The sequence below is a fragment of the Megalobrama amblycephala genome, unplaced genomic scaffold (genome assembly GCF_018812025.1).
Source record: "Megalobrama amblycephala isolate DHTTF-2021 unplaced genomic scaffold, ASM1881202v1 scaffold199, whole genome shotgun sequence".
NCBI classification, from domain to species: domain Eukaryota; kingdom Metazoa; phylum Chordata; class Actinopteri; order Cypriniformes; family Xenocyprididae; genus Megalobrama; species Megalobrama amblycephala.
Window position 1 is genome coordinate 820,032 of NW_025953336.1, and position 13,731 is coordinate 833,762.

At 37.3% G+C, this 13,731-nt stretch overlaps 1 protein-coding gene across 21 annotated transcripts in view; it reads right to left on the minus strand.

The window, feature by feature from the left end:
- Positions 1 to 788: 788 nt before the first annotated feature.
- The window catches only part of LOC125260924 (neurexin-3b), a 494,859-nt gene continuing 481,916 nt past the window's right edge, over positions 789 to 13,731 (minus strand). For 13 of the 21 annotated variants that reach the window (XM_048179440.1, XM_048179439.1, XM_048179432.1 and 10 more), the window contains one exon: positions 789 to 3,804. In XM_048179440.1, coding sequence (XP_048035397.1) covers positions 2,834 to 3,804 — 971 coding nt within the window. In that variant the 3' untranslated portion in view covers positions 789 to 2,833. Of the gene's footprint in view, positions 3,805 to 5,061; positions 5,679 to 13,731 lie in introns of all 21 variants that reach the window. The other 8 variants (XR_007183157.1, XR_007183156.1, XR_007183155.1 and 5 more) reach the window with 2 other exon arrangements.

A 13,731-nucleotide genomic window follows, 5' to 3' on the forward strand; every position in this document is an offset into this window, starting at 1 on the left:
ACTGACTATTGGGCTGACCTGTGGTATGAGTAATGGAATTAAAGTTACTTAACCTGTTAATGCAGAGAGATCACTACTTTTTACTCTTCTCTCAATGACCAAAGTCAGTTTTATGATACTACTACCTTTATAATTATAGAAGCTCTGCTCTGACAGGAAACAGTATCCACTTTTTAGCTGCCTTATTTGCCATTTGTTTTCTCCATAGGATTTTTTCAGTATGTAGAAATTCTACAATTTATTCAACCATAAATATTGCAATCATAAATGTATTTAAGAATCAAGACATGAATTAAGAAAGAACAAGATATGATTATGAATTATAGTGCGAGACACATTACTCACTACTCATGAAGCATTGCAAATGGTGTAATTGAATCAGAAATTATGGTCTAATACAAAACTATTGACCACATACAACATATTTAAGGTTTTTGCAAAATTTTCAAACATAAAGACACACATTCTCAACACAAGTGTGTCATTCGCAATGCTTTATGGGAGTTGGCGGTCACTGCTGAGCTCTTTCGATGTGATTTCTGTTTTCATGGTAACAACAAAAGATTGATAGATCTCTTCTCAAGATTTTAGGTAGGATATCTCTCCAGGAATTCAACTAATAAGCACAATTTTTAAAAAACTTGGAATCACATTAACAATTTCTGATGGCTCATGACAAAGCTGCTAAATATTTACTCAAACTCTGGTTAATAACATCGCAAATTACCTAATTACAACAGTGGTGTGTCAGAAATGTGGGATAAGAAACAGAAAATTTCACACTAGCATTGAAAACAACTGGGAACATTTTATTGCTGGATATAGCTATCAAGAGTGAAAACAATAACTGATGAACTGAAAAAATACAAAATCAAAATGACTGCAGACAAATCTTAGTGCTGTGATGTGATGAAAAAACAAAGAATGAATATACATGAGCAAAAGATGAGGAATTCCAACAATTGCCAACATGAATGGTAATAATTTCACAACACAGTGCAACATGGTGAACATAATAAATACACAGAATGAGACACAGACAAAAACAAAAACAAACAAACAAACAAACAAACAACCAACAATAATGAACTCCGGAAATGTGGTGGCAGTATGAATCCAATCTATCATCCACCTTTATTATATGAGCTCTTGTAATCTTGTTTAAATAAATACAAGAACCAGTTGTAAAATAACCAGTAACATGGAGCCTTGATTATGCGGAGGGTGTTTTCTACCAGTTGACGTCTTCTCACACATCTGACTCAGTAACACCATCAAGACAGAATATCATTTTCATAACACTTTATGCATATAGCGTGGGGTCCAAACCCCTGAGACCACAGAGTTAAAATGCATCTGTGCTGCATCTGTTTGTTTTTTTTTGTCATAAAATACATCATAGGTAATTTGAGTAAAAACGTTAGAATTAGTCAAGAGTTGACAAGAGTTACTTGTCTTAGCTTTTGGTATGTCCCCCTTTTGCTTTACTGATAACAGCATGGACTCCACAAGTTTGACCAGCTCATCCATGTTATCCAGCATAATTTGTGTACATCAATAGAAGCAAGAAAATCGGACCCTTTGTCGGATTTGGAATTGGACAAAGTAGCTCATTAATTAGCAACTTAGAAATTAATGCAGAACCTTAACTATTTCTTCTTCACTGTTACATCATATCGTACTTATATTACGTTTTGAATGTTAGATTTTCAATGTGGGCTCAGACATTTGGACATTTGGACACTATATGAGCTACAGTAAACTAGATGTTTGTTCAATTAGTACAGAGTATGAAAATTTAATCTGAAATCAACTGTTATGTACAATAATGAGCTACAAAGTACCACATCTATGATGTAATAAAATATGTAAACATATTTATTGTTTGACACAGTTGACTGTGACAACATGAAATATACACTCATTCACAATGAATTTGTCTTCCGCAAATCATATTTCAGCGCTCCTTCAGACAACACATTGCTTTGCTCACAGTTGCTCCATATTTGAGGCATGTGTGTAGCAAATGACTTAAGAAGTCAAAACTGAAAGGGGAATCTGGAATTTAATGTAGAATGTCTTGTTTTCCATTTGTAATAGATGGATGCTTTTCAGATGAATCAGTTTATACATGGCAGAGCTCAATCAGAATATGAATATTAAAGCAAGTTAGCACTTGAAAGACACTGGAAGAGAAAAGGATGAGAAATAAAAGCAGAAACAAAGGAAAAATGAGCATGTTAATAATAATAATAATAATAATAATAAAATGTTTAATGAAACATTTCTTCTCCTGCTTGGGTTAGAAAAGTACTGTTTTATGGCAAAATTTCCCACTTTGCATCTTCAAAACATCCTCTAGTTCTCCTCTTTGCAAAGATATCAGTACTACATCACACACATCACATGCATACCCAAAATCATGACCCTTACCCATGATCATCGTTGATTTGTACAAGGTTACAATGGACAAGGGTTGCTTTTTTTTTTTTTCCTTTCCTCTTTTTTCTTTTTTTTTTACACCAATGATTTTGTACCTTAGAAAGTCACTTGAGGGATAACAATGTAACAATGAGATATTTTACACTGGCATTGTCCCACAACCAGACAGAAAATAAGGTATCAAGGTCCTCAGAGTCCTATTTGCCTTCTCCCTACACTTACCGTATGCTTAAGTGTGCTTCAAATCACAGAACTTGGAAATGGGTTCATTATGACTCAATGAGTTTGAGTTTTTAAAGGACTTTTTGTGTAAAATCACTGTTTCCTGTTCAAGTTTTTTTTTTCTTTCAGATGTTGTTCTGTCTCTGTTTTTTGTCATTTGGATTTTGTTTTAAACATAGTATTCCTTGTCCTTGTCTTTGGGTCTCTTGTTGCTGGCACTCTTAGTGCTGGACTGCTTGTCTTTTACTACCGTGCCATTATTCTGTGCCGAATTGCTAATGTAGTTCCGTGTTTCATCTACCTGATAGGAGCCCTCGTCCCTGTTCCTGTATTTGTACATGGCATAGAGAAGGATGAGGATGCATAGGGCGGCAGCAGAGACAATACCAACCACCATGCCCGTGGTGCTGCTGGACTCACGTATTACCTCTGAGGCACCAGGGGGCACTCTCCTGATACCTGGCTGGGTGGGCAGGGCACTGGGGATGGTGCGCAACATGGGCTGGGTGATGTACGGCCCCCTTGGTTTGGTGCCGTCCATGTCGAAAGATGTGGGGAGTGGTAGCAGCACTATGTCCGGTTGGGGTTTGATCTCACGGTTGTTCATTTTCCCGGCTGGGATTTTAGGAGCGGTCTCGGGTGTGACGGGTGACACTGCTGAGCTCCTGAGGTCAGGCAGAGGCGGGATGGCCGTAGTCCTGCCCACCTCAGAGGCCTTGCTAGGTTTAAAGTCCTTTACTTCCCACTTGGGTGCGAGAGCTTTGTAGCCACCTTCGTAAGTCGACGTGGTCAAGATCTTATCTGTTACCAGGGAGAAGGTGGTGTAAAAATCTTCATCGTCAGTAGGGGGGAGGCTAGAGTCGAAGGCCTCCCCAGAGCCAAACCCCGATATCACCAAGCCATCACCATCATCATCATCACCATCATCATCATCATCATCATCATCACAATCATCGCTGCCTTGGTCCGACAAGCAAGGTACCCCCGCCTCGGTGGCAATTGACAGGGACTCTTTGGTGGTCTTAATAATGGTGAGGACGGGGTGAAGGGTCGGGGGAAGGGGGATGAAAGGGGCTCGAGTGGAAATAGGGGGGATGTCTATGGGATCCTCAACTAGAACAGGGATGACTAACTCCCCTCCTGGGAAGAAGAAGAAGAAAGGAAATTAGTGTCCATTCATATTTTGGCTGCTTGCAAACATAACCAATTAAAGCAGAGCAAGAATATTTGGAAAGAAACATGACAAAAAACACCCATCAAAATCAATGGTTAAAACAATCAAGAAAGAACAGAAAAAAAGAACAGAAATGTGAAAATGCGAGGTAAATGTATCAAAAGGCTTGTAGGGACATGCAGGGTCTTGAGCTTTCTTTTTGGCATATTTAACTGACCTCTACATAGAACACCTATTGCGCAATTGTTGCGCCCCTGCAACTTAGAGCACCTGAAACAAGTGAAACTAGTGAACATAGTCTTTAATTTTGTTACATCTTGAGATGTGTAGAGAGGTGAGAGTACAAAACTGAGCCGATCCGTTTTGCGTGACTGCTCACGTTGTGAATTCATTTAGGAAATTTATGTCTAAGCATCCTGTTTGATCAATGAACCTAAGACCAACGAAGAGTGTAATATATGGAACACTCCCAAAAAATACCATTATTGTACTGAGATTTCTAATTTTCTGAGCGGCTTATCAAGACTGTAGAGAAAATCACTTAATTACTTTTCACTTTCAAGTCTGTCACACTTGAGATGAAAGCCAATTGCCTTTTGACAGTTCTTATGAAATTGCCACAATGGCACAGGTCGCATGACAGTTCAACAACACCTGAATGTTTCTTCTCATATGTGAACACTTCATGTCATACTATAGGTTATACGTTTCTTATCGCTCAAGTTGAGGATGACATTTTAATTGTTGAAAACATTACATACACACATTGGGTTTCATGAAAAAACAGAATGTAAAACCCATTCTTAAGTAAACTTTTGCATTAAGCTCATTTGATTAATGGATTTTTGAATGATTTACTGAATAAAGCCAATATTTACACAGAAATTTGTCCTGTCCTTTTTTATTGTTACAAGGGATACATCCAGATGTTGATTGAATCTGTTCAAACTTACGCCAAGGTGGCTTTGCTGATTACAAACATAGGGCACTATAAGGCAACACAGGTCTTAAACAACAGACCAAATGAAATTAAAAGGAGAGGAAAGAAAAATGAAAAGCAATGCAAACAACTGGTTAATGGTTAGAGCAAAGCACTAGAAACATTCGCAAACCAAATGTACAGAGTCAAAAAGAGAGTAGTAAGCACATAAAAAAGAGAAAATAATAAGCCTATTAAACAATTCATCAAAAGGTGGAAGCATACCAACAGTTCTGTGACTTACATCAACAAATTGCCCGCATGATTTTGGCAGGAAGAAAAAAATTTACAAAAGAAAGTTGTGTAAGAATGCTTGGGGATAAGTATGGTTAATCTGTAAAAATTTAATTATGCAATCAATTTATCCTCTAATTTTATATATATTATTTTTTCTTAGACAAGATGATACAGGGAGGCAACGACACATACATTCACACCATGACATGAAAAATAACTTCACCATTCTGCTCATTTGTTCTTTCTTTTGATAAATAAATCATTTTCTCTACAAAAGAAAACTGTACATTTTCTTTTTAAAGATAATTTTGCTTTGAAGTATCTACAGATACATATTTTCTTTGTTCTTTTTTTAACATGAATTCTTAAACGATATAATGACTGTACATACTGTACCATTGCTAAAAGGAGATAGGGAGGGTCGAGAGAGAGAGAGAGAGAGAGAGAGAGAGAGAGAAAGAGGAGGGAGGGAGAGAGAGGAGGGAGGAGAGGAGGGAGGGAAGGAGGGAGGGGCCTATGAACAGACTAGGTAGGAAATGACATAGATGGAAGTGAACGTGTACGTCAGTTGCCATGTCCATGTAAGGGCGGTACGAAGCGGTCGGGCGGCAATAGAGCTTTGGGCTGTAAGGAAGGGATGGGGATATACAAACAATGAGCATATACATGCCCATCTACCAGATCATATAGAACTCTCAAGACTGACACTCATACAGACCCTAAGCTGCAACTTCTGTCCAATTAAGTTTCAATTTCGGAATTTAGATTTCAACAATTCAGAAGTCAGATTTCCACTGGGAAAAATTATGACCAAAATTTTAACTGACTTTGAATGTTTGGAGTAGATAGTGGTGAGGAATTATTAGCATTTTGTTCTTTTTCTGCTTGATAAAAATTATGTGTATATATAAATACGTCTGGCTGTATCAAAGTTCTCAAACTGATCAAGCTAATCAAGAAAAAACTAAACAAGAATCAATATAGAACATATATAAATATACACATATAAATATAAATACATATATAAATATACACAAACCAGACAATATATATGTATACATGTATAAACAAAAAAAGCAATAAAAACATATAGGAATAACTGAAATTAAAATTCTCTCACACTATCAAAATTAAAATAATCAGAAAGCACATAGTGAAGCCAAACAGAGGAGGGACAATGTACCGTCACCACCTTCACAACTAATAATACCATTATTAGTTTTCTTTTGTAAATCTCTTGTTAGTAGCTTGACAGCACAAAGCAGGGATGTATTTCAGGAAAAGGAGGAAAATCACTTTTTCTTCTTTTTTTTTTTTTCTCTCAGATTTTAACTGTAAGGTGAAATCATGCTTTTTAACAAGTTGCATTTAGGGTAAGTAGAATCACAGCACTGCAAGCTGGGATCAGGAGGGCTGAGAACAGGGTTACAAGATATTGAGAAACCCATGGGCTAAAGGCTGTGGGATACAAAATCGAATAAAACAGGTGAACCAACCAAATGTCAATCTAAATATGGAGATAAAGACCTCATTGATCTTTTGACCATTTGAACATAACATTCATTCTGAATGCATTAACCCAATTAAGAACATAAATATTCTGCAGAAATCATTGCATAACCAACAGCCGTTCGCTCAACATAAATGACAGCAAAGACTGGGAATTCCACAAAGTAGCATTCTTACAAGACAGAAGACAGAAAACATCTCTGTGATGAAACATGTTTTGTTTGTATGTAGGACATGAGAGAGATTATTATCTTATGTGGATGAGCAGCATGGGTTTTTCAATGGTTGATACCGTTAATGATTATCTGGTGAGCAGGGTGGCATACAATTTAATGACTGAAAACAAGTGGACAATTTTTATTAAACCTATGAAAACCTAATATAAATTAGTTTAACAATTGAAACTAGTATAGCAATTAGCAAAAAGGTTGCCTTATCACAGCTTTGTTTATCAAGTTTCACTGGATTCCCTAGTGTGTCCTGAGCTAAATGGGTGAATTTATTAGCTACATCAGATTCAATCAAGATGAAGGCATCTACTAAAACCAAATGCACAAAGACAGTGCCACAGAGGACCCCGACATGTCTCAGTAAATACTTTAATCTAACATTAGCACTTCAACAAGCAATGATAATTTTCATAGTGTTTTAATTCAGCACAAACATTTTGTGCTTGTCTTAGGGGGACTGTATTTGTTTTGCAGAGCAGAGATAGGAGGAAATGTTCTTTGGGCTATGCTCCATTACATAGCAGACACTTCCACACTGCATTAAGCCTCCAGCTGAGCTAGATTGTAGCATTCTCTGCATTTTCTTACAGGAATTAATTCTTGTAAACAAATGCGAAGGGCCACCCTCTTTCTCAGCTGTTAATGCTCTCTAAAAACGTCGCCACCATAGAATTTCAGATATTTTAGAGCGGAGGGGATGCAAAATAACCATAACAGCTGACATTCACAGTAGTGCTCTCTCTCTTGTGCCCCCAACCAAATCCAAGCAGCCTTGGAACAGATATCCGTGCCTAAACTCCATGACCATCTTGTATTCGCTGAGTCTAGCCAAACAGCGATGAATGCCGCAGGTGTGTGGGGCTAAACCTGCCTCATCCACTAAAAAAAAAAGAGTATGTGTGAGCTGACCCCCTTGGTTCAGAAAGCACACCACAGTCAAATCCTTTTGTGTCAGCCATGCATTGTGCCCTGCCTGCGACTATTGTGGTTTTCTCACCTCAGCCTCTGATAACTCATCAGCAGTATGAGAACTGAAAAACGTGAAAAATGAGAAGGCTGAGTAACTGCTGAGGGGTTGTTTTTACAGCAGCAGGGCATTTTGAGATCCAAAAAATGACCTTTATGATACTTCCTTAAAGTATCAAATTGCACTTGGATTGGGCAAATGACCCAGTGCTGAGCTCCGCCCTCCTTGATTACAGTTAATGATGTATGAATTTAGATTTTAAATTGTGTAAACAGTAAACACAGTAGTGCTCATAAATTGGCAGTCAACTAATTTAATAATGATTACAACTGTTTTTTTTTTTATCATACTTTTTGTAATTACTTTTCGTAATTTATGTTTTTAAGCTGGGGCTTAGTGTGGGGTCATTTAGTTTGGCCTTCCCAGTAGGGATGTCTGGAGTTTTGTTTCCTCTTGTTTGTCTTTTTAATGCCAGGTTCAGACTACACAATATTTTTGTTGGTTACGATAGTCACTGTGTCAGATTATACGATTTTGACTACTAAAATCTTGTTGTGTCATTCCACCTAGCAGTAACGATACCATTGTCTCTCTTTCGTTTTGGCATGTTTGAAAGCATGTAGGAAGGGCTTCTGCACTCCTATTGGCCAGTGTTACATGTGACGGAACTCGTCGTGGAAGACTGAAAAAAATTAAACATGCTAGTCTTTCTGTCGTAACGTCGTGAAGCCATGCAAGACGTGGCATCAGTTGTCGTCCACTATGACACACTACACTAGCTGAAATGATCGAATCTTGCGTCCCGACGTCCATTGTCATTTACAAATCCCCACGACACCCTACGTCAAGCAGATCATGGCAAAATCGGGTTAAAATTGTGTAGTCTGAACCGGGCATAAGTGTCTCTCTAAGGGATATTTTGGCTTGGAGTGTCACAGATTGCTGCTACTTCTTCATATATTTCATAATATCTCTATGTGACCCAAAGTGTTAAACTGGTATCCTCAGCCAGAGGCATGTGACCACTGCTTGTTACACAATTTGTTGTATGGCCATTAAGCTAAATGTGTCAACTAAACAACCTTTAACTGATTCGAAGTGATAATAATTAATTAATAATTTCTTACATTTATATAGCGCTTTTCTGGGCACTCAAAGCGCTTTACATATTGAAGGTGGAATTTCCTCAACCACCACCAATGTGAAGCATCCACCTGGATGATACGACGGCAGCCATATTGCGCCAGAACGCCCACCGCACACCAGCTTATGGGTGGAGAGGAGACAGAGTGATGAAGCCAATCAGTGTATGGGGATGATTAGAAGGCCATGATGGACAGAGGCCAATGGGCAAATTTGGCCAGGATTTCGGGGTTACACCCCTACTCTTTTCGAAGGACATCCTGGGATTTTTAATGACCACAGAGAGTCAGGACCTCGGTTTAACGTCTCATCCGAAGGACGGTGCTTTTTGACAGTATAGTGTCTCCATCACTATACTGGGGTGTTAGGACCCACACAGACCACAGGGTGAGCACCCCCTGCTGGCCTCACTAACACCCTCCCCCCCCCTAGTCTTTAGGCAAAGTTCACTCCTATAATTTAGTCAGAACATGAATGTCATTATTTATTGGATACCTTAATGCTGAATTGTGGAAGTTAAAATATGTTTCTATCCCAGTCTAATATGTGGAGAGAACTATAATTTCTATCAACATAGGCTCAATGTAAAAATGTGCCTCTACTCTAAAGACTTTACATGGTTTCTTGCACAATACTATTATGAAATTGCATGATCTGTAAACTAATACATTTAGACATTTGCATTACATAATCAGTTTTATATGTATTGCTTTTCTGACATTGAGTACGAGTTCCGTGAAACACAAGTTATGATGGTTGCTTCAGCAAATGTGTTTTTACCTCATGTCTGCTTTTGTTAAAACTGTTGGTTAAGTTTAGGGTTTAGGGTCAGTTTCATGTCCTTAATCTTGTAGAGCCACTCACCGGATATTTAATTTCCAAACTGCCACGATACGTACACCAGCGTACATTTACATTCATCTGTTTCACATACAACTACATAAAACATGATTATGTCACTCACTGGATAATTCACTTTGAATGTGTAGTGAGAAGTGGAAGAAGCAATGCAATATAGTTGCAGAAATGTTGCCACAGGAATGTTTTTCCAATGAGCCTGAGTTGATTTCTATACACTGTTTTCATTTAAACATTCAGACAAGCCCTGGCTATTATGCTCCATTTAAAAAACAAAAAAATTTTTTTTTATCATTTATCATTATGTCATGACAAGCCTTGCCTAGAACATTAGAATCGCCACAAGATTTTAGGTTTCACCATGTAATTCCATTGTAACCCCTGTTCATTACATAAATGTTTCATTTGCCTTTTTGTGGAATTCCCATCAGTTCAAAAGTGTTCAATAGTTTCACAGAACACTGTGCAAAAATACAAGAAACGACATCAGCAAGACATCAAACAGACAGAACACTCAAGACAAAGACATCAGTACATAGACAGATGATATGCACGTCAGCACACACGGTCAGCCAGTTAGCAAACTCATGGGTGGAGAAGCACGCAAGATGGAGCCAATAAATTCCATGCAAGGGTCATGATGGAGATCTCCCACTGGGGATTGGTTAGTTTGCAATCAATGCATGCCACAAACGCGACTGATCAGTAGCAACAAATAGAATAGAAAAACAGATATACTTTGTGGCAATAAAAGTCTTTTTATGCCATCTGCATTCAAACAGACATGTCTATGCAGAAAGGCACAGAAATAAAGATGAGATCAGGGATGGTGGTGGGGGTGGGGGGTCATTCTTTCACACACAACTTTCTTGAGACAGAATGGGGTTGCCTAAACAAGGCAAAAATAATAAATAAAATATATGATGGCAAGAAAAGATTTTGTTGCCTTTTATTTCCTGTTGTATAGTATGTGGGAATGTTTATTTTTAAACCTAATGGCATAAAACATAACAAAAATGAGGAAGAGAATCATTAAGTTTTTTTTTTTTTTTTCAACCACCAAAATTCCATGCGGCAAAAGATGAGATGAAACAAGAGGATCAACTTTAATCCTGGAAAATGGAAGGATGAGGACATCAAAGAAAAAGCCCCCCAAAAGGGGGGAAAAAAAAGAAAAAAGGTTGGAAAATACAACAAATAAACCAAAACCACATGAATGTAATGTCAAAGAGCGGATACAGTAGGAAGATGTTTTTCTACATGAAAAAAAAGGTTCAACCAAAACAGAAACAGAACAGAAAAGTATCATGCAAACTGTCCACGAAACCTGAAGCGAAGGTCAGACTGATGATGTGAATTTCTGTGTCAACATGAAATTGTATGAGTGTGGTGGTTTGTGGCTAAGTGTACTCATATCGAATGTCAGATGAGAAAAGATGAAAGGTAACACTGGAACTGTCCCTTAGCATACTTCCTGTTGCCACTGAATTTGAGAGGACTTGGGGCTGGTATTAGATTTAATGGAGATAGGGAGAATTCATCTGAAGCACAACTGTCTGCCATCAGGTTTTAAAACTTGCACAGAGTAAATCTTTGTATAATGAGCAGAGTGACCTTGCAAGTTTGAGAGAAATGTGCTGTAAAATTAACAAACAAATAAATAGGGGCCATCTGTAAAGTCAAAGGTAATGACGGACCATATGGATCCTAGCCTGCCAGGTAAACAGGTATGACACATTTTAAAAACGATGATAACAAAACATTGCTTTTGCTAGAGGTTGTTTTTATGACTCAATAGATAGTGAAAATACAAACAAACAATACACGGTTTTAATTGGTGTATTTGGGAGTGGGAGGTTAAAAAAACTGGTCAAAGCAGGGCATATGCTTTGTTTAATGCAGGGTGTAGTTTGAGGTAAATTCAAGGCCCTTAATTAGTGTTCCAAAGGCATTTTGAAGCAATTAAAGGCCTTTTGGTTGAGGGTCACTATGATTTTGCCAAGTAAGACTTGTTCATATTTATATGTTCACAACATATTTTGTTGATCCAGGAACAACATTCTTGTCTGAAAATGTAGTCCTAACCGTATCCCTAACCTTAAACATAACCCTATCCATAATTTATCCCTAAAATCAGCAGGAAATAACACTGATGTAGAAGTTACCTAACCCTGGCTGTAAGCCTTATCTTGACAAACTGCAAACTTATCCCTCAAATCTGATTGGTTGGTTGGAATGTTGTTCCAAAATATCAGTCCAGGAACATGTTGTACTTGGTGAAATCATGTCCACCTTCGTTTGAGAGTTACCAATACAGGAGGGTGAATGTGATTTTACCAAATACACTGGAACAACATTAACTGTAAACTTGTCCATAAAATCTGATTGTAATGTCAAGTTTAGGCTTACAACCAGGGTTAGGTGCTTCTACATCAGTACTATTCACCCATCATTTCTCTCTGATTTTAGGGATAAGTTATGGGCAGGGTTAAGTTTAGGGGTAGGGATAGGGTTAGGCCTAAATTTTCGGACAATCATTTTGTTCCAGGATAAACAAAATATGTTGATCCAGGAACATTTCTTACTTGGTAAAATCACAGTGATCACAGGGCAGCAGGCAGACCACTGAACTTTTATAAACTAAACTATCCTTGCATTCATAATGGCCTTGTAAGCACTATAATCAACAGGGTTTCATGTACTGTGATGGCTGACAGTAGAAGTTTGATATAGTGAATCCCAAGTTCTTCAAAACCATATCAATTAATATGTTAAACTCATACTGCGCAAAATGTTTGTTTAACCTTGAGGAAACTGAAACTATATGTGGAGAAAGGTGAGCACAGAAATTCGAAGATATCTGTTCTCTATTAGATGTTTTAAGGCAAGCCTTCAATGTGAGGAAACAAAGGAACAAACAGGAAGGAGGAGTTGTTTCTGTTGCAGTTAGTCCGATACACATCAGAAATCTCTATGCTGAAAGCATTATTCTCATTTGATTTGTAAACATCTCAAAATGTATCATCTGTTAAAGACACACACACACACACACACACACACACACACTCACTGCAAGAAATCCATTGTGTACAGGACTGATACATTTTGAAGCATCAGAGTGAACTACATGGAGTTTGATACTAATTTTGTACTTTTTTGTAAAGTTTGGCTCTCTGTTAATTGCTGAGAGGACAAAATTAGTATAAACACAGAACCATGTTAGTGACGTTCGGCCCCATAATCAAGTGTAACTCTGAAACAGACCAATGCTTCCTGACCCTTTTCATTCCATTATGATATCATTTGAAAAAATTCAGAGAAATCAGTCCACAGACTATTCTGGATTCAATACAACAGTGGTCCCGAAAAGTATTTAGACACTTAAGTCACACCTTAAAATGTATGAATGTCACTGCACAATAGATTACAAAATATCAAAGCAAGTAACATATATTTAAAGAATAACACTTTTCAAGCAAACAGTAATGTTTTTCAAAATGACAAAACAATAGATATACAGTCTGAAATAAACTAAGACTGTCAATTTAAAGTTAGTTTGGTAAAATTTAGTACACATACACAGAAAAAAAATTTTTAAAAACTGAACACATTTATCTTTGTTCAAATACATTCTTTTGTTCTTTCATCTGCCACAATAATGTAATTTCTCTAAAATATCATAACTTGGGAGCAAATATTTATATATTTATTTATGCAATATATATCTGCCTACAACATTAATATATGCAATTCACAGTGATTCATTTGATAATTAATCAGCATTTCATGTATCATACAAACATTTTAATGACAGCCTCAATTAAATGCAAATAAATAACATAGACTTTCTGAGATGTTAGTAGAACATGCCTACAGTTAATGTGTTGGATTTAAGTGACTTTTTCTTAAAAGTTATCACAAAAAAAGCAGTAAAAAAGAGAAGTTTGTCCTAAGAAAAGATCTAGCATCA